The sequence below is a fragment of the Ascaphus truei genome, chromosome 1 (genome assembly GCF_040206685.1).
Source record: "Ascaphus truei isolate aAscTru1 chromosome 1, aAscTru1.hap1, whole genome shotgun sequence".
Taxonomy (NCBI): domain Eukaryota; kingdom Metazoa; phylum Chordata; class Amphibia; order Anura; family Ascaphidae; genus Ascaphus; species Ascaphus truei.
This window is the reverse complement of record NC_134483.1, coordinates 8,326,161-8,345,509: the sequence shown is the minus strand read 5'-3', so window position 1 is coordinate 8,345,509 and position 19,349 is coordinate 8,326,161. Positions and strand designations below refer to the sequence as shown.

The window sequence follows — 19,349 nt, the reverse complement described above, 5'->3', positions numbered from 1 at the left end:
TTGGGATGGTGTGATTACGCCTGGCTGTGACTTGGGAGGGTGTGATTACGCCTGGCTGTGACTTGGGAGGGGTGTGATTACGCCTGGCTGTGACTTGGGAAGGTGTGATTACGCCTGGCTGTGACTTGGGAAGGTGTGATTACGCCTGGCTGTGACTTGGGAGGGTGTGATTACGTCTGGCTGTGACTTGGGAGGGTGTGATTACGTCTGGCTGTGACTTGGGAGGGTGTGATTACGTCTGGCTGTGACTTGGGAGGGTTGATTACGTCTGGCTGTGACTTGGGAGGGGTGTGATTACGTCTGGCTGTGACTTGGGAGGGGGGTGATTACGTCTGGCTGTGACTTGGGAGGGTGTGATTACGCCTGGCTGTGACTTGGGAGGGTGTGATTACGCCTGGCTGTGACTTGGGAAGGTGTGATTACGCCTGGCTGTGACTTGGGAGGGTGTGATTATGCCTGGCTGTGACTTGGAAGTGGTGTGATTACGTCTGGCTGTGACTTGGGAGGGTGTGATTACGCCTGGCTGTGACTTGGGAGGGGTGTGATTACGTCTGGCTGTGACTTGGGAGGGTGTGATTACGCCTGGCTGTGACTTGGGAGGGGTGTGATTACATCTGGCTGTGACTTGGAAGTGGTGTGATTACGTCTGGCTGTGACTTGGGAGGGGTGTGATTACGTCTGGCTGTGACTTGGGAGGGTGTGATTACGCCTGGCTGTGACTTGGGAGGGTGTGATTACATCTGGCTGTGACTTGGGAGGGGGATGATTACGCCTGTCTGTGACTTGGGAGGGTGTGATTACATCTGGCTGTGACTTGGGAGGGTGCGATTACGTCAGGCTGTGACTTGGGAGGGTGTGATTACGCCTGGCTGTGACTTGGGAGGGTGTGATTACGTCTGGCTGTGACTTGGGAGGGGTGTGATTACGTCTGGCTGTGACTTGTGAGGGGTGTGATTACGCCTGGCTGTGACTTCGGAAGGTGTGATTACGTCTGGCTGTGACTTGGGAGGGTGTGATTACGCCTGGCTGTGACTTGGGAGGGTGTGATTACGCCTGGCTGTGACTTGGGAGGGTGTGATTACGCCTGGCTGTGACTTGGGAGGGTGTGATTACGCCTGGCTGTGACTTGGGAGGGGGGTGATTACGCCTGGCTGTGACTTGGGAGGGGTGTGATTACGTCTGGCTGTGATTTGGGAGGGTGTGATTACGTCTGGCTGTGACTTGGGAGGGGTGTGATTACGTCTGGCTGTGACTTGGGAGGGGTGTGATTACGTCTGGCTGTGACTTGGGAGGGTGTGATTACGCCTGGCTGTGACTTGGGAGGGTGTGATTACGTCTGTCTGTGACTTGGGAGGGTGTGATTACGTCTGTCTGTGACATGGGAGGGGTGTGATTACGCCTGGCTGTGACTTGGCAGGGTGTGATTACGCCTGGCTGTGACTTGGGAGGGGTGTGATTACGTCTGGCTGTGATTTGGGAGGGTGTGATTACGCCTGGCTGTGACTTGGGAGGGTGTGATTACGCCTGGCTGTGACTTGGGAGGGTGTGATTACGCCTGGCTGTGACTTGGGAGGGTGTGATTACGCCTGGCTGTGACTTGGGAGGGTGTGATTACGCCTGGCTGTGACTTGGGAGGGTGTGATTACGCCTGGCTGTGACTTGGGAGGGTGTGATTACGCCTGTCTGTGACTTGGGAGGGGGTGATTACGCCTGTCTGTGACTTGGGAGGGTGTGATTACGCCTGGCTGTGACTTGGGAGGGTGTGATTACGCCTGGCTGTGACTTGGGAGGGTGTGATTACGTCTGGCTGTGACTTGGGAGGGGTGTGATTACGCCTGGCTGTGACTTGGAAGGGGTGTGATTACGCCTGGCTGTGACTTGGGAGGGGTGTGATTACGCCTGGCTGTGACTTGGGAGGGGGTGATTACGTCTGGCTGTGACTTGGGAGGGGGGTGATTACGTCTGGCTGTGACTTGGGAGGGTGTGATTACATGTGACTTGGGAGGGTGTGATTACATGTGACTTGGGAGGGTGTGATTACATGTGACTTGGGAGGGTGTGATTACGTGTGACTTGGGAGGGGTGTGATTACGTGTGACTTGGGAGGGGTGTGATTACGTGTGACTTGGGAGGGGTGTGATTACGTGTGACTTGGGAGGGGTGTGATTACGTGTGACTTGGGAGGGTGTGATTACGTGTGACTTGGGAGGGTGTGATTACGTGTGACTTGGGAGGGTGTGATTACATGTGATTTGGGAGGGTGTGATTACATGTGATTTGGGAGGGTGTGATTACATGTGACTTGGGAGGGGTGTGATTACGTGTGACTTGGGAGGGTGTGATTACGTGTGACTTGGGAGGGTGTGATTACGTGTGACTTGGGAGGGTGTGATTACGTGTGACTTGGGAGGGTGTGATTACGTGTGACTTGGGAGGGTGTGATTACGTGTGACTTGGGAGGGTGTGATTACGTCTGACTTGGGAGGGTGTGATTACATCTGGCTGTGACTTGGGAGGGTGTGATTACATCTGGCTGTGACTTGGGAGGGTGTGATTACGTCTGGCTGTGACTTGGGAGGGTGTGATTACGTCTGGCTGTGACTTGGGAGGGTGTGATTACGTCTGGCTGAGACTTGCGCCCCCCTCCCCCCCCCCGCACAGGCCTCACCATCCTACCCCACCCGCCCCCCGCACAGGTCTCACCCTCCTGCCCCCCGCACAGGCCTCACCATCCAACCCCCCCCCGCACAGGCCTCACCCTCCTGCCCCCCCCGCACAGGCCTCACCCTCCTGCCCCCCCCCCCCGCACAGGCCTCACCCTCCTACCCCCCCGCACAGGCCTCACCCTCCTGCCACCCCTGCACAAGCCTCACCCTCCTCGCACCCCCCCACGGGTCTCACCCTCCTGCCCCCCCACGGGTCTCACCCTCCTGCCCCCCCACGGGTCTCACCCTCCTGCCCCCCCACGGGTCTCACCCTCCTGCCCACCCCCCCACGGGTCTCACCCTCCTGCCCACCCCCCCACGTGTCTCACCCTCCTGCCCACCCCCCCACGGGTCTCACCCTCCTGCCCACCCCCCCACGGGTCTCACCCTCCTGCCCACCCCCCCACGGGTCTCACCCTCCTGCCCACCCCCCCACGGGTCTCACCCTCCTGCCCACCCCCCCACGGGTCTCACCCTCCTGCCCACCCCCCCACGGGTCTCACCCTCCTGCCCACCCCCCCACGGGTCTCACCCTCCTGCCCACCCCCCCACGGGTCTCACCCTCCTGCCCACCCCCCTCCCCCGCACAGGTCTCACCCTCCTGCCCCCTCCACACAGACGTCACCCTCCTGCCCACCGCACAGGCCTCACCGTTCTGCACCAACTGATGGATCAGGTTATCCTCCTGGATGGCGTAGCTGGCGAAATTGCTGCCCACGTCCACAAATGTTGGCAGGGACCCTGTGGTCATCCCCTTGATTCTCTGCATGGTGGTAGTTGGTGGGTCCGCCCGGAAGGGATACAGCCTGGCATGTCTCGGCTGGGACCTGGTGAGCCGATGGATCACTTCCAGCTTGTTCCTGTACGGTTTGGGGTCCGCGTCGCTCGGATCGTACTTGGCGAAGTCGTGCTTCAGCGCGTCGATGATGATGATCACGGCCTTCTCGAACCTGCGCGGCAGCCAGCAGGTGCCTGGCTCTGGGGGGGCGCTGTTTCGGGGTCCCGGGATGTCGGAGCACATGCTTTGGTTGTTGAGCTCGATGCGCATGAGCAGGAATCCGCTCATGAAAAGCCAGATACCCGAATAGAACAGGACGGCGGCCCAGGCCAGGAAAAGGAGAACGGGGGCCCTCCTCATTGTGAGGGGTCTGGGGAACAAGCACAGCTCGGTCACAGAACATCACAAGAGAGGCCACAACACACAGCATCATCAGGGAACCCAAACCCACGCTAAGGACTCCCAAGCACATCCAATCCATTCACAACCACACAACAGTGCACTTGCTGTATTGGATATACATGAGATATACAGTGTTTATATATATTATATATATATATATATATATATATATATATATATATATATATATCCCATGTCATTATAATATACATTATACAACACACACAGTTATTTATATACAACACACACACACATATATATATATATATATATATATATATTGTGACATAGTCCAAAGATGTTAGGCAGCTTTCTGCCCCGTTTTAGAGCAGAAAGTGCAGGAATAGTTAATGATCCGTTCCACAGCTTCCCATTAACTCAGGCAGCTGGATGGAAAATCCAGACCACAGATTACAATGGCTCTAGTTCTCCCTCACCTGCTCTTCTAATCACATGCACAGGTACTTAGAGCAGAGAGGTTTTGCATTTCACTCTCTCTCCTTGGAGCCTGGGGGCTGGGGGTGTCGCTGCTCCCCTGCATCCAGTATCGGGGTTGACGGCCCCTCCACGTATCACAGTACCAGAGGATTTGCCTGGACTCCACGAACAGATAAGACAAAACAAATGGTTACTGCTGTTGCTAAAAGACTGTACTGTATCTTGTGACCCTAAATGAGAGAGCATTGTTTTAAGCTGGGGAACCAGTTTAGTTGGCCAGCAGCTGTTAGAGAGACTGATTCTGATGTGTAGTTAGATCCCTGAAAGGGATAGGATTTTGCTTATATGATTTTGGTTTTATTTCTTGAAATAACAGTGTGGGAAATATGGTAACACTGAAATATGTGAACTGCTGAATGAAAGTATCTGAGTACCTCTAACCTTCACATGTTAAAGCTGCAGTACCTTACTTGGATGAAAATAAAGCAGGCAGAAGCCTGAGTTAAGCAGCATAATACTTTGCATGATCCTGTTTGTTGTATAATTAACCCTAGAAGACTGTGTCGGGAAGAACCCAGACAGACGTCAGCACTACAAAAGAGGGGCGTTTGTCACATATGGTGGAGAATGCGGGCAGACACTAAAAAGTTTGTGGGTTTGCAAATAAATGCGGGGGTTTAAAATGGCCGCCGAGCTGAACTAAAGTACAGATGCTATGAGTGAAGTCTGTCCCACTGTGTATATCAGTTGTGCTTCTAGCATACACAGAGAATGTGCGAAGTGTGGATGCAATAGCACCCTGAACCCAAACAGAAAACCAAAATGTTTTGCTGAAAAAAAAAAAATTTGCATCTAGCAAGTGCTGTTTGTAAAGCTAATGCCTTTTGCTGAAGTGAGTGAATTTGCAGCTAGCAAGTGCTGTATGCAAGTTGCTGAAGTGAGTGAAATTGCAGCTAGCAAATTGTCCCTGCCGGGTTTCTAAAATGGCCGACGTGAAATGTTTGTTGTGTAATGTACGTAACCATACAAAACAGTGTCCCTTCAGGCCATACTATGATCACGACCCTGGAGGAGAGCCGTACCCGCAGATGAATTTAGTATGCGGGGCCTGTCGTGAAGTAGGTCACATGGAAGATGTGTGCCCCAAAATTTTCAAAGACAAACAGCTGCAAAAGCAAGCAACGCCCTGTGAGTGCAAGCAAGATGTGGAAGCTGATAACAGTGAGTGTGTGCCCAGTACCACTGATATCTCTGGAGCTAATAAAGCAAAAAGAAAGAAAACTGTTCCTCAAGTCACAGGGGAAGTGACCGAGCCACTTGAACCTGCACTGTCAGGACATGCGTCAGAAAGGCGCCGAGATGAGCAACAGCCCATAGGGCCTGGCGCAATCGTCCCAGGAATGACGACACGCCTAGAGATGACAAAGGCTACTGCTACCATCATAGGCAGAGAGCCAAGCGAATCAAAGAAAACAAGAACTGACTGGAAACTATGCTATGAGATGTCCCAGAAAGATGTGCAAAACTTCATCACAGAGTTGGGGGTTTCTCGGCAAGAGGCTAGCGCGCTTAAAGCAGAGCTGGAACTCTCACGCCATGAGGTCTACGCTCGCAGCACAGAGCTGTGTACATTGAAGGAAACCTATGAGAATACCCTGAGTAATTTAGAGACTGTAAAAAGAGAGAATGTAAGTCTGACACAGAAAAATTCAGACTTGACTGACCAGATCAGTGAAGGTGATGAGAAGCTTCACCAAGCAGAAAAAGTGGAGAAGCAATTGATCCAGGAAAAGTTAGAAATGCAGGAAGCACTGCAGAATACAGAATCAGCGGCGATCCAGGCGACACAAACTGCAGAGCTCCAAAAAATGGAGGCGCTGATGCAAACCCAGAGCAAGCACCAGATAAAGGTGAAGACCCTGAGGGAGGTCTGGCACGATCAGGTTGAAGAGCTGCAGAAGCAGATGGCTGAGCGCGAGATACAGTGCGCCAAGAGAGAGGAGATCTCCGTCCGTCAGGTGGTCTGCCTGACATTGCGCTATGAAAGCGAGATGGCCGATATCTACAAGCAGCTGGACCACACGGCAAATGAGGGGGCCCGGCTGCAGCTGGAGCTGGACAAGACCCAGAAGGAGCACCTGCAGCTGCAGGTCAAGAATAGAGAAAATGAAACAGAGTTAAACCTCGCTCTGAAACAGATGACGGACATGGGAGAAGCGGCTAAAGTGGTTCAGTCGGGCTATCAATCCTACCTCCTAACCAAGCAAGCTGTACGTTCCTATACGTGTATCTTCAATGCTGTGGCAATATTACGATTTGCTATAAAGATGAAGTTGGAGAAAGAGATTCCAAGGCTAAAAGAGACACGGTCACAAAAGGAGACCAGGGAACGTAAACTCAATGCCCTCACTGATGACAAAGAGGAAGGAGAAAGAATTGACTTTGATTTTGCTGCTGTTATTCCAGAAACAGATAGGCACCCTCCTGAGAATATTCTCCCTGATCTGGGATTCAAAAATCCAGATCCTCAATTTCATTTACGTTGTCCAGAAGATTATCAAACTAGTGGACACACCCAGGACACCACAGAAGATGTTTTAGCCAAGTGGGTGGCAGTTCCTGAAAACACAAACTTGTTGACAGATCCTGATGACGTGGTTAATATGGACTACGTTTGTACAGAGGCAACTAGGTCTCCAAAACCCAAAGGCCTGGTAATGGCCACAAAAGGGAAATCAAAGATTGAAAAGAAAAAACAACGAAGGTTAACACGGCGCCTGAATAGTTCCATATCTCACCAATCTGGACCACACTGTGGAGCCAAGGAGAATCCGGTCCAAGGGTCTCATCAGAAGCTAAAGAAACAGTCCAGTCATTTGCAGGTTGCAGCGGGCTATGAAATAAAGTCAAAGGACTGGAAGTCAAAAAAAAATAAAAAAAAAATAAAATATGTTTGGGGGAACTGACCGATTTTTTTTTTTTTTATTACACGTGTGGACTATGTCACGGACACTTAACTATGCAAATAAGCATTTTGTCAATATTACAATGTTATATTGGTTCTCTGTGTTGAAAATGTAGCTAAACTACAAATTAATATACAGGGTTGATGGCCCTTAAGATTACAAGGCTGTAGTATAAGGAAAAAAAAATATTGGTTGCTTACAATATGAAAAAAAAAAAAAAAAAATGCCCTTTTCGGTTGGTAAATTTATAATGAGGTTCATATTCTAGAGTAGAAAAACCCAGGGAGGTAATAGAAATTGTCTGGTTTTGTGAATATATTTAGCAGATCCTGGGTTGTAAGAATGTGTGCTAGACATTTATTTTTCAAAATAGTTCCCTAATAGAGAGCAAAAAAAAAAATATGTTTGCCAAGTATAGTCTCTTATGACGAAACCTATTGTCCATAATTGCCGTGGAAAAAGTTCATATTCGTGTCATGTGAATGTTTAATATTGTACTGAGGAGTTAGCTCAAGTATTTCAGGTAGGACGCTCACCCCAGTGAGGTCCATGGCCGCTCACCCCAGTAGGTGTGAGCTGGGGAGGGGGATATGTGACATAGTCCAAAGATGTTAGGCAGCTTTCTGCCCCGTTTTAGAGCAGAAAGTGCAGGAATAGTTAATGATCCGTTCCACAGCTTCCCATTAACTCAGGCAGCTGGATGGAAAATCCAGACCACAGATTACAATGGCTCTAGTTCTCCCTCACCTGCTCTTCTAATCACATGCACAGGTACTTAGAGCAGAGAGGTTTTGCATTTCACTCTCTCTCCTTGGAGCCTGGGGGCTGGGGGTGTCGCTGCTCCCCTGCATCCAGTATCGGGGTTGACGGCCCCTCCACGTATCACAGTACCAGAGGATTTGCCTGGACTCCACGAACAGATAAGACAAAACAAATGGTTACTGCTGTTGCTAAAAGACTGTACTGTATCTTGTGACCCTAAATGAGAGAGCATTGTTTTAAGCTGGGGAACCAGTTTAGTTGGCCAGCAGCTGTTAGAGAGACTGATTCTGATGTGTAGTTAGATCCCTGAAAGGGATAGGATTTTGCTTATATGATTTTGGTTTTATTTCTTGAAATAACAGTGTGGGAAATATGGTAACACTGAAATATGTGAACTGCTGAATGAAAGTATCTGAGTACCTCTAACCTTCACATGTTAAAGCTGCAGTACCTTACTTGGATGAAAATAAAGCAGGCAGAAGCCTGAGTTAAGCAGCATAATACTTTGCATGATCCTGTTTGTTGTATAATTAACCCTAGAAGACTGTGTCGGGAAGAACCCAGACAGACGTCAGCACTACAAAAGAGGGGCGTTTGTCACAATATATATATATATATATATATATATATATATATATATATATATATATATATATATATATATACATACACACACACACACACACACACACACACACACACAGTATATATCCCATGTCATTATAATGTACATTATACAGCACGCGCGCACACAGTGACACACAACAGTGCACTTGCTATATCGGCTATAAATATATATATAAAGCATTTCGTTAGCCACAGAACGGTATCATCTATTTATTTTTTGATTATTGAAGCTCGGCTAACACGGTACTGATACCTCTACATGTGTATATATATATATATATATATATATATATATCTACAGTGTCATTATAATATACATTATACAGCACAAACGCACACAGTGACACACACACGCATGCACAGTGACACACACACGCATGCACTCTGACACACACACACAGTTGACACACAAACAGTGACAAACAAACAGTGACACGCACACAGTGACACTCACGCACGCATGCATGCACACAGTTGCACACACAGTGACTGACACAGTGACTGACACACACAGTGACACACACGCATGCACAGTGACACACACGCATGCACACTGACACACACAGTTGACACACAAACAGTGAAACAGTGACACGCACACAGTGACACTCACGCACGCATGCATGCACACAGTTACACACACAGTGACTGACACACAGTGACTGACACACAGTGACTGACACACACAGTGACACACACACACAGTGACACACACACACAGTGACAAACAAACAGTGACACCCACATAGTGACACTCACGCACGCATCCATGCACACAGTTACACACACAGTGACTGACACACACAGTGACACACACACACACAGTGACACACACATACACAGTGACACACACAGTGACACACACATAGTGACACTCACGCATGCATGCATGCACACAGTTACACACACAGTGACTGACACACAGTGACTGACACACACAGTGACACACACATACACAGTGACACACACAGTGACACACACATAGTGACACTCACGCACGCATGCATGCATGCACACAGTTACACACACAGTGACTGACACACACAGTGACACACACACACAGTGACACACACATACACAGTGACACACAAACAGTGACAAACAAACAGTGACACACACAGTTACACACACATTGACTGACACACAGTGACTGACACACACAGTGACACACACACACAGTGACACACACACACACACAGTGACAAACAAACAGTGACACCCACATAGTGACACTCACGCACGCATGCATGCACAGTTACACACACAGTGACTGACACACAGTGACTGACACACACAGTGACACACACATACACAGTGACACACAAACAGTGACACACACATAGTGACACTCACGCACGCATGCATGCACACAGTTACACACACAGTGACTGACACACAGTGACTGACACACACACACACACACACACAGTGACACACACACACACACACACACAGTGACACACAAACAGTGACAAACAAACAGTGACACGCACACAGTTACACACACATTGACTGACACACAGTGACTGACACACACAGTGACACTCACGCACGCATGCATGCACACAGTTACACACACAGTGACACACACAGTGACACACACACAGTGACTGACACACACACACACACACATACATTGACTGACACACACACAGTGACTGACACACACACACATTGACTGGCACATTTACCGCGGCGGGTGTCCGGTGGCAGCGTGTCCTCTCACAGCACAAGGACCCCGAGGTCAGGCGGCCCCGGAAGTGCACAGCACCGTCACCAGGCAACGCGACCAGCGAGAGGAGAGGCGAGGGATAGAGCGGCTGCGACCATAGAGACGGGAGGGAGGTGTGTCAGACGGGACGACTGTGAGGTGTGACAGGCAGGACTGTGAGGTGTGACAGGCAGGACTGTGAGGTGTGACAGACAGGACTGTGAGGTGAGACAGACAGGAGGACTGTGAGGTGAGACAGACAGGACTGTGAGGTGTGACAGGCAGGAGGACTGTGAGGTGTGACAGACAGGAGGACTGTGAGGTGTGACAGGCAGGACTGTGAGGTGTGACAGGCAGGACTGTGAGGTGTGACAGGCAGGACTGTGAGGTGTGACAGACAGGACTGTGAGGTGAGACAGACAGGAGGACTGTGAGGTGAGACAGACAGGACTGTGAGGTGTGACAGGCAGGAGGACTGTGAGGTGTGACAGACAGGAGGACTGTGAGGTGTGACAGGCAGGACTGTGAGGTGTGACAGACAGGACTGTGAGGTGTGACCGACGGGAGGACTGTGAGGTGTGACAGGCAGGAGGACTGTGAGGTGTGACAGGCAGGACTGTGAGGTGTGACAGACAGGACTGTGAGGTGTGACAGGCAGGACTGTGAGGTGTGACAGACAGGACTGTGAGGTGTGACCGACGGGAGGACTGTGAGGTGTGACAGGCAGGAGGACTGTGAGGTGTGACAGACAGGAGGACTGTGAGGTGTGACAGACAGGAGGACTGTGAGGTGTGACAGACAGGAGGACTGTGAGGTGTGACAGACAGGAGGACTGTGAGGTGTGACAGACAGGAGGACTGAGGTGTGACAGACGGGAGGACTGTGAGGTGAGACAGACGGGAGGACTGTGAGGTGAGACAGACAGGACTGTGACAGACAGGAGGACTGTGAGGTGTGACAGACAGGAGGACTGTGAGGTGAGACAGACAGGAGGACTGTGAGGTGAGACAGACAGGACTGTGAGGTGTGACAGACAGGAGGACTGTGAGGTGTGACAGGCAGGACTGTGAGGTGTGACAGACAGGAGGACTGAGGTGAGACAGACAGGACTGTGAGGTGTGACAGGCAGGAGGACTGTGAGGTGTGACAGGCAGGACTGTGAGGTGTGACAGACAGGAGGACTGTGAGGTGTGACAGACAGGACTGTGAGGTGTGACAGGCAGGACTGTGAGGTGTGACAGACAGGAGGACTGTGAGGTGAGACAGACAGGACTGTGACAGACAGGAGGACTGTGAGGTGTGACAGACAGGAGGACTGTGAGGTGAGACAGACAGGAGGACTGTGAGGTGAGACAGACAGGAGGACTGTGAGGTGAGACAGACAGGACTGTGAGGTGTGACAGACAGGAGGACTGTGAGGTGTGACAGGCAGGACTGTGAGGTGTGACAGACAGGAGGACTGAGGTGAGACAGACAGGACTGTGAGGTGTGACAGGCAGGAGGACTGTGAGGTGTGACAGGCAGGACTGTGAGGTGTGACAGACAGGAGGACTGTGAGGTGTGACAGACAGGACTGTGAGGTGTGACAGGCAGGACTGTGAGGTGTGACAGACAGGATGACTGTGAGGTGTGACAGGCAGGACTGTGAGGTGTGACAGGCAGGAGGACTGTGAGGTGTGACAGGCAGGACTGTGAGGTGAGACAGACAGGACTGTGAGGTGTGACAGACGGGAGGACTGTGAGGTGTGACAGGCGGGAGGACTGTGAGGTGTGTGAGACAGGACTGTGAGGTGGGACAGGCAGGACTGTGAGGTGTGACAGACGGGAGGACTGTGAGGTGTGACAGACGGGAGGACTGTGAGGTGTGACAGGCGGGAGGACTGTGAGGTGGGACAGACGGGAGGACTGTGAGGTGGGACAGACGGGAGGACTGTGAGGTGAGACAGACGGGAGGACTGTGAGGTGTGACAGGCGGGAGGACTGTGAGGTGTGACAGGCGGGAGGACTGTGAGGTGTGACAGACGGGAGGACTGTGAGGTGTGACAAACAGGACTGTGAGGTGTGACAGGCAGGAGTGTGAGGTGTGACAGACAGGAGTGTGAGGTGTGACAGGCAGGACTGTGAGGTGTGACAGACGGGAGGAATGTGAGGTGTGACAGACGCGAGGACTGTGAGGTGTGACAGACAGGAGGACTGTGAGGTGTGACAGACAAGAGGACTGTGAGGTGTGACAGACAGGCAGGACTGTGAGGTGTGACAGACGGGAGGACTGTGAGGTGTTACAGACGGGAGGACTGTGAGGTGTGACAGACGGGAGGACTGTGAGGTGTGACAGACGGGAGGACTGTGAGGTGTGACAGACGGGAGGACTGTGAGGTGTGACAGACGGGAGGACTGTGAGGTGTGACAGACGGGAGGACTGTGAGGTGTGACAGACGGGAGGACTGTGAGGTGTGACAGACGGGAGGACTGTGAGGTGAGAGACGGGAGGACTGTGAGGTGAGACAGACAGGAGGACTGTGAGGTGTGACAGACAGGAGGACTGTGAGGTGTGACAGACAGGATTGTGAGGTGTGACAGACAGGAGGACTGTGAGGTGTGACAGACAGGACTGTGAGGTGTGACAGACAGGAGGACTGTGAGGTGTGACAGACAGGAGGACTGTGAGGTGTGACAGACGGGAGGACTGTGAGGTGTGACAGGCGGGAGGACTGTGAGGTGAGACAGACGGGAGGACTGTGAGGTGTGACAGACGGGAGGACTGTGAGGTGTGACAGACGGGAGGACTGTGAGGTGAGACAGACGGGAGGACTGTGAGGTGTGACAGACGGGAGGACTGTGAGGTGAGACAGACGGGAGGACTGTGAGGTGTGACAGACAGGACTGTGAGGTGTGACAGACAGGACTGTGAGGTGTGACAGACAGGACTGTGAGGTGTGACAGACAGGACTGTGAGGTGTGACAGACAGGACTGTGAGGTGTGACAGACAGGACTGTGAGGTGTGACAGACAGGACTGTGAGGTGTGACAGACAGGACTGTGAGGTGTGACAGACAGGACTGTGAGGTGTGACAGGCAGGACTGTGAGGTGTGACAGACAGGACTGTGAGGTGTGACAGACAGGACTGTGAGGTGTGACAGACAGGACTGTGAGGTGTGACAGACAGGACTGTGAGGTGTGACAGGCAGGACTGTGAGGTGTGACAGGCAGGAGGACTGTGAGGTGTGACAGGCAGGACTGTGAGGTGTGACAGACGGGAGGACTGTGAGGTGTGACAGACGGGAGGACTGTGAGGTGTGACAGACGGGAGGACTGTGAGGTGTGACAGACGGGAGGACTGTGAGGTGTGACAGACGGGAGGACTGTGAGGTGTGACAGACGGGAGGACTGTGAGGTGTGACAGACGGGAGGACTGTGAGGTGTGACAGACAGGACTGTGAGGTGTGACAAACAGGACTGTGAGGTGTGACAGGCAGGAGTGTGAGGTGTGACAGGCAGGACTGTGAGGTGTGACAGGCAGGACTGTGAGGTGTGACAGGCAGGAGGACTGTGAGGTGTGACAGGCAGGAGGACTGTGAGGTGTGACAGGCAGGAGGACTGTGAGGTGTGACAGGCAGGAGGACTGTGAGGTGTGACAGGCAGGAGGACTGTGAGCTGTGACAGGCAGGAGGACTGTGAGGTGTGACAGACAGGAGGACTGTGAGGTGTGACAGACAGGAGGACTGTGAGGTGAGACAGACGGGAGGACTGTGAGGTGTGACAGACGGGAGGACTGTGAGGTGTGACAGGCGGGAGGACTGTGAGGTGTGACAGACGGGAGGACTGTGAGGTGTGACAAACAGGACTGTGAGGTGTGACAGGCAGGAGTGTGAGGTGTGACAGACAGGAGTGTGAGGTGTGACAGGCAGGACTGTGAGGTGTGACAGGCAGGAGGACTGTGAGGTGTGACAGACAGGAGGACTGTGAGGTGTGACAGACAGGACTGTGAGGTGTGACTGACAGGAGTGTGAGGTGTGACAGGCAGGAGTGTGAGGTGTGACAGGCAGGAGGACTGTGAGGTGTGACAGACAGGAGGACTGAGGTGTGACAGACAGGAGGACTGAGGTGTGACAGACAGGAGGACTGTGAGGTGACAGACAGGACTGTGAGGGTTGACAGACAGGAGTACTGTGAGGTGTGACAGACAGGAGGACTGTGAGGTGTGACAGACAGGAGGACTGTGAGGTGTGACAGACAGGAGGACTGTGAGGTGTGTGAGAAAGGAGGACTGTGAGGTGTGACAGACGGGAGGACTGTGAGGTGTGACAGACAGGAGGGCTGTGAGGTGTGACAGACAGGACTGTGAGGTGTGACAGACAGGAGGGCTATGAGGTGTGACAGACAGGACTGTGAGGTGTGACAGACGGGAGGACTGTGAGGTGTGACAGACAGAACTGTGAGGTGTGACAGGCAGGAGGACTGTGAGGTGTGACAGACAGGAGGACTGTGAGGTGTGACAGACAGGATGACTGTGAGGTGTGACAGACGGGATGACTGTGAGGTGTGACAGACGGGATGACTGTGAGGTGTGACAGACGGGATAACTGTGAGGTGTGACAGACGGGAGGACTGTGAGGTGTGACAGACGGGAGGACTGTGAGGTGTGACAGACGGGAGGACTGTGAGGTGTGACAGATGGGAGGACTGTGAGGTGTGACATTCGGGAGGACTGTGAGGCGTGACAGACGGGAGGACTGTGAGGCGTGACAGACAGGACTGTGAGGTGAGACAGACAGGACTGTGAGGTGTGTGAGACAGGACTGTGAGGTGAGACAGGACTGTGAGGTGAGACAGACAGGAGGACTGGGAGGTGAGACAGACAGGAGGACTGTGAGGTGTGACAGACGGGAGGACTGGGAGGTGAGACAGACGGGACTGTGAGGTGAGAGACAGGAGGACTGTGAGGCGTGACAGACAGGACTGTGAGGCGTGACAGACAGGACTGTGAGGTGTGACAGACAGGAGGACTGGGAGGTGAGGACTGTGAGGTGTGATAGACAGGAGGACTGTGAGGTGTGACAGGCAGGACTGTGAGGTGTGTGAGACAGGACTGTGAGGTGTGACAGACGGGAGGACTGTGAGATGTGACAGACGGGAGGACTGTGAGGTGTGACAGACGGGAGGACTGTGAGGTGTGACAGACGGGAGGACTGGGAGGTGAGACAGACGGGAGGACTGTGAGGTGTGACAGACGGGAGGACTGTGAGGTGTGACAGACGGGAGGACTGTGAGGTGTGACAGACGGGAGGACTGTGAGGTGTGACAGACGGGAGGACTGTGAGGTGTGACAGACAGGACTGTGAGGTGTGACAGACAGGAGGACTGAGGTGTGACAGACAGGACTGTGAGGTGTGACAGACGGGAGGACTGTGAGGTGTGACAGACGGGAGGACTGTGAGGTGTGACAGACGGGAGGACTGTGAGGTGTGACAGACAGGAGGACTGTGAGGAGTGACAGACAGGAGGACTGTGAGGTGTGACAGACAGGACTGTGAGGTGTGACAGACAGGAGGACTGAGGTGTGACAGACAGGACTGTGAGGTGTGACAGACGGGAGGACTGTGAGGTGTGACAGACGGGAGGACTGTGAGGTGTGACAGACGGGAGGACTGTGAGGAGTGACAGACAGGAGGACTGGGAGGTGTGACAGACAGGAGGACTGTGAGGTGTGACAGACAGGAGGACTGTGAGGTGTGACAGACAGGAGGACTGTGAGGTGTGACAGGCAGGACTGTGAGGTGTGACAGACAGGAGGGCTATGAGGTGTGACAGACAGGACTGTGAGGTGTGACAGACAGGAGGACTGTGAGGTGTGACAGGCAGGACTGTGAGGTGTGACAGACAGGAGGACTGTGAGGTGTGAGACAGGACTGTGAGGTGTGTGAGACAGGACTGTGAGGTGTGACAGACAGGACAGTGAGGTGTGACAGACGGGAGGACTGTGAGGTGTGACAGACGGGAGGACTGTGAGGTGTGACAGACGGGAGGACTGTGAGGTGTGACAGACGGGAGGACTGTGAGGTGTGACAGACGGGAGGACTGTGAGGTGTGACAGACGGGAGGACTGTGAGGTGTGACAGACGGGAGGACTGTGAGGTGTGACAGACGGGAGGACTGTGAGGTGTGACAGACGGGAGGACTGTGAGGTGTGACAGACGGAGGACTGTGAGGTGTGACAGACGGAGGACTGTGAGGTGTGACAGACGGGAGGACTGTGAGGTGTGACAGACGGGAGGACTGTGAGGTGTGACAGACGGGAGGACTGTGAGGTGTGACAGACGGGAGGACTGTGAGGTGTGACAGACGGGAGGACTGTGAGGTGTGACAGACGGGAGGACTGTGAGGTGTGACAGACGGGAGGACTGTGAGGTGTGAGAGACGGGAGGACTGTGAGGTGTGACAGACGGGAGGACTGTGAGGTGTGACAGACGGGAGGACTGTGAGGTGAGAGACGGGAGGACTGTGAGGTGTGACAGACGGGAGGACTGTGAGGTGTGACAGACGGGAGGACTGTGAGGTGTGACAGACGGGAGGACTGTGAGGTGTGACAGACGGGAGGACTGTGAGGTGTGACAGACGGGAGGACTGTGAGGTGTGACAGACGGGAGGACTGTGAGGCTCTCACGTCTCTCACCAGAATTCCTGTGTCTCTTGCTCAGCCTTTTGTTCCCGTGATTAGAGGACCACGGAGATCAGAGGGCCACGGAGATCCCGTGGCTTGTTTTTGTTTTCATAGAGATTACACAATCTGTGGCATTTTGGTGCTTAAAACCATTATTACAATATGAAGGTGGCGTGTGGCTGTTGTGCTTCTGTTCCCCTCATACTGATCGCGGACATGAGACGGGGGCTGTGATCTCCGGATGAGCCGGCACACTGCTTTAGATGTAGATATTAATGTTTTGCTTACTTTGTGAATGACAGCAGACTTGCCCGCTGCCCTATCAGCATTAACATAACACAATCCTTTATAAAGCAGCATCGAGTTTCCACCCCTAATGCCTGGAAACTTCGCCCTTCTATCCTGGTTAATAAGGGTATAATGTGTAGGGCGATATTTACTAAGGACGCGCATCTCAACAAGGCACCTTGTAGCACCGTTTAGGAGGTACAGCCCTTCACGGCTTATTCCAGTGAATGGGCAGTAAGGGGTCGTCTGTCTGGGGAGGGATTTTATAGGGTTATAGCACTTTCGTAAATATAGCCCCCCAATAGGTCTTTGTTAAAGTGTTGGGAGCTCAGCGTGTGACCCGTTGCAATGAACAGACACCACTAACACAAATTCTCCACTTTCTATGAACAAGCTATTCTTCTTATCAGGGATCCAGTATCGGGAGGGAGGAGGCAGCATAAAGGGGGCTGGGGACCACCATAGGGTCATACAAGTTTGAATAGGGCGTGCAATGATACACATGCACAAGTAAATGTGTGCATGTGCGTGTATGTACGTACGCACGCACGCGCGCGCGCACGCACGCACCCATCACTCGGACGTCCATGGGAGATTGTCAGTTAACCAAAGGGCCAGGCCAATCCGGATATTTTAGATATTGGTGAATCTATTCAGTGAGATTCCAGGACATGGTGTTGACTGTTCCACCACAGACATGGCTGCATGAACCCAATGTCCTAAGAATAAGCAGCTTTTCTGTTGGATAACACGGAGACTCTGCAAAAGCGTTGGCCCAAATGAATGGTTATAGGACTGACGTTTTTTGGACCTGATGTTTTTGAGCACGCAATAAGTTTAAAAACGATCATTTTAAAGATAAAGCCTGAAATCCACACTTTAGTATTTGGATTGTGATGAAGGGAACGCTGGCGCACCATCATAGTGTAAGATGTGGAGCATTTGCACAACTACATACCCTATTTCCTCGATTCTAAGACACACCTTTTTTCCGATTTTCACATGTCTGAAATCGGGGTGCGTCTTAGAATCGATGTATTAAAAAAATTAAAAGAAAAAAAAAGTGCCTACAGTACTAACCCCCTCTTTCACTTACCATGTTTCAGGAGAGGTCCCATATCAGCGGAGGACGAAGCAGGCGGCGGCAGAAGAGGTCCCACGTCTGCAGATGGTTGAAGATGGACAACGGCGGGAGTGCGGTGGCGGCAGGAAAGGTGCCAAGTCTGCAGGTGAATGAAGATAAGACGGTCGGGCGTGCATGCGGTGGCAGCGCGGCACGAGAGCTGAGAAAAGCGGCATAGGGGAACGACTGGGGAGGTGCAAACTGTAACACCGGAAGTTGACCAGTGTCTGACTTCCGGTTACAATGTGCTCCTTCCCCAGTCATTCCCCTATGCCGCTCTGCTCCTGCTCAGCTGTTATTATGATCTCCTGTCGCCGCCATCACACGCCCGCTGTCTTATCTTCATTCACCTGCAGACTTGAGACCTGTCCTTCCGCCGCACATAGTCCACCTTCAACCATCTGCTGACGTAGGACCTCTTCTGCCACCACCGCCCGCTTCATTCTCCGCTGACATGGGACCTTTCCTGAAACATGGTAAGTGAAAAAGTAATTTTCCTCGATTTTAAGGGCCAAATCGATGGTGCGTCTTACAATCGAGGAAATACGGTAAATCACCAATTGTGATGCAGTGAGAGGCGCAGGGGCGTCTCGTACAGAAGTACCAGTCTAGTGCAAAGGAAAAATTATTATTAAAATTAATTGTGCAAATCAACTTTGTGCCCAATGTGTGTGCAGTACGACAGGTACATGTATAAGAAATTATATGTAAATGATCAATATTTCCTGTGATGAGGGGCCAGGATTTTGGTGTGTGAGATATGGGGTCGATCTCTCGGATATAGTTTCTAATGAAAATAATGGGGTTTTGTTATGATTAGGTTTGATACAGAAACAAAAGTGACGACGTGACAGGGCAAACGATGATGAATAACACAAATCCACAAG

At 52.2% G+C, this 19,349-nt stretch overlaps 1 protein-coding gene across 2 annotated transcripts in view; it reads right to left on the bottom strand.

The window, feature by feature from the left end:
* PIGO (phosphatidylinositol glycan anchor biosynthesis class O) overlaps window positions 1–10,491 on the bottom strand; it is a 61,050-nt gene extending 50,559 nt beyond the window's left edge. For both annotated transcript variants that reach the window (XM_075580686.1, XM_075580718.1), the window contains exons 1-2: window positions 10,370–10,491; window positions 3,357–3,853 (exon numbers count right to left, since the gene is read on the bottom strand). In XM_075580686.1, the coding sequence (XP_075436801.1) occupies window positions 3,357–3,843 (487 nt within the window). In that variant the 5' untranslated portion in view covers window positions 3,844–3,853; window positions 10,370–10,491. The remainder of the gene's footprint in view (window positions 1–3,356; window positions 3,854–10,369) is intronic.
* Between the last annotated feature and the right edge of the window lie 8,858 nt (window positions 10,492–19,349).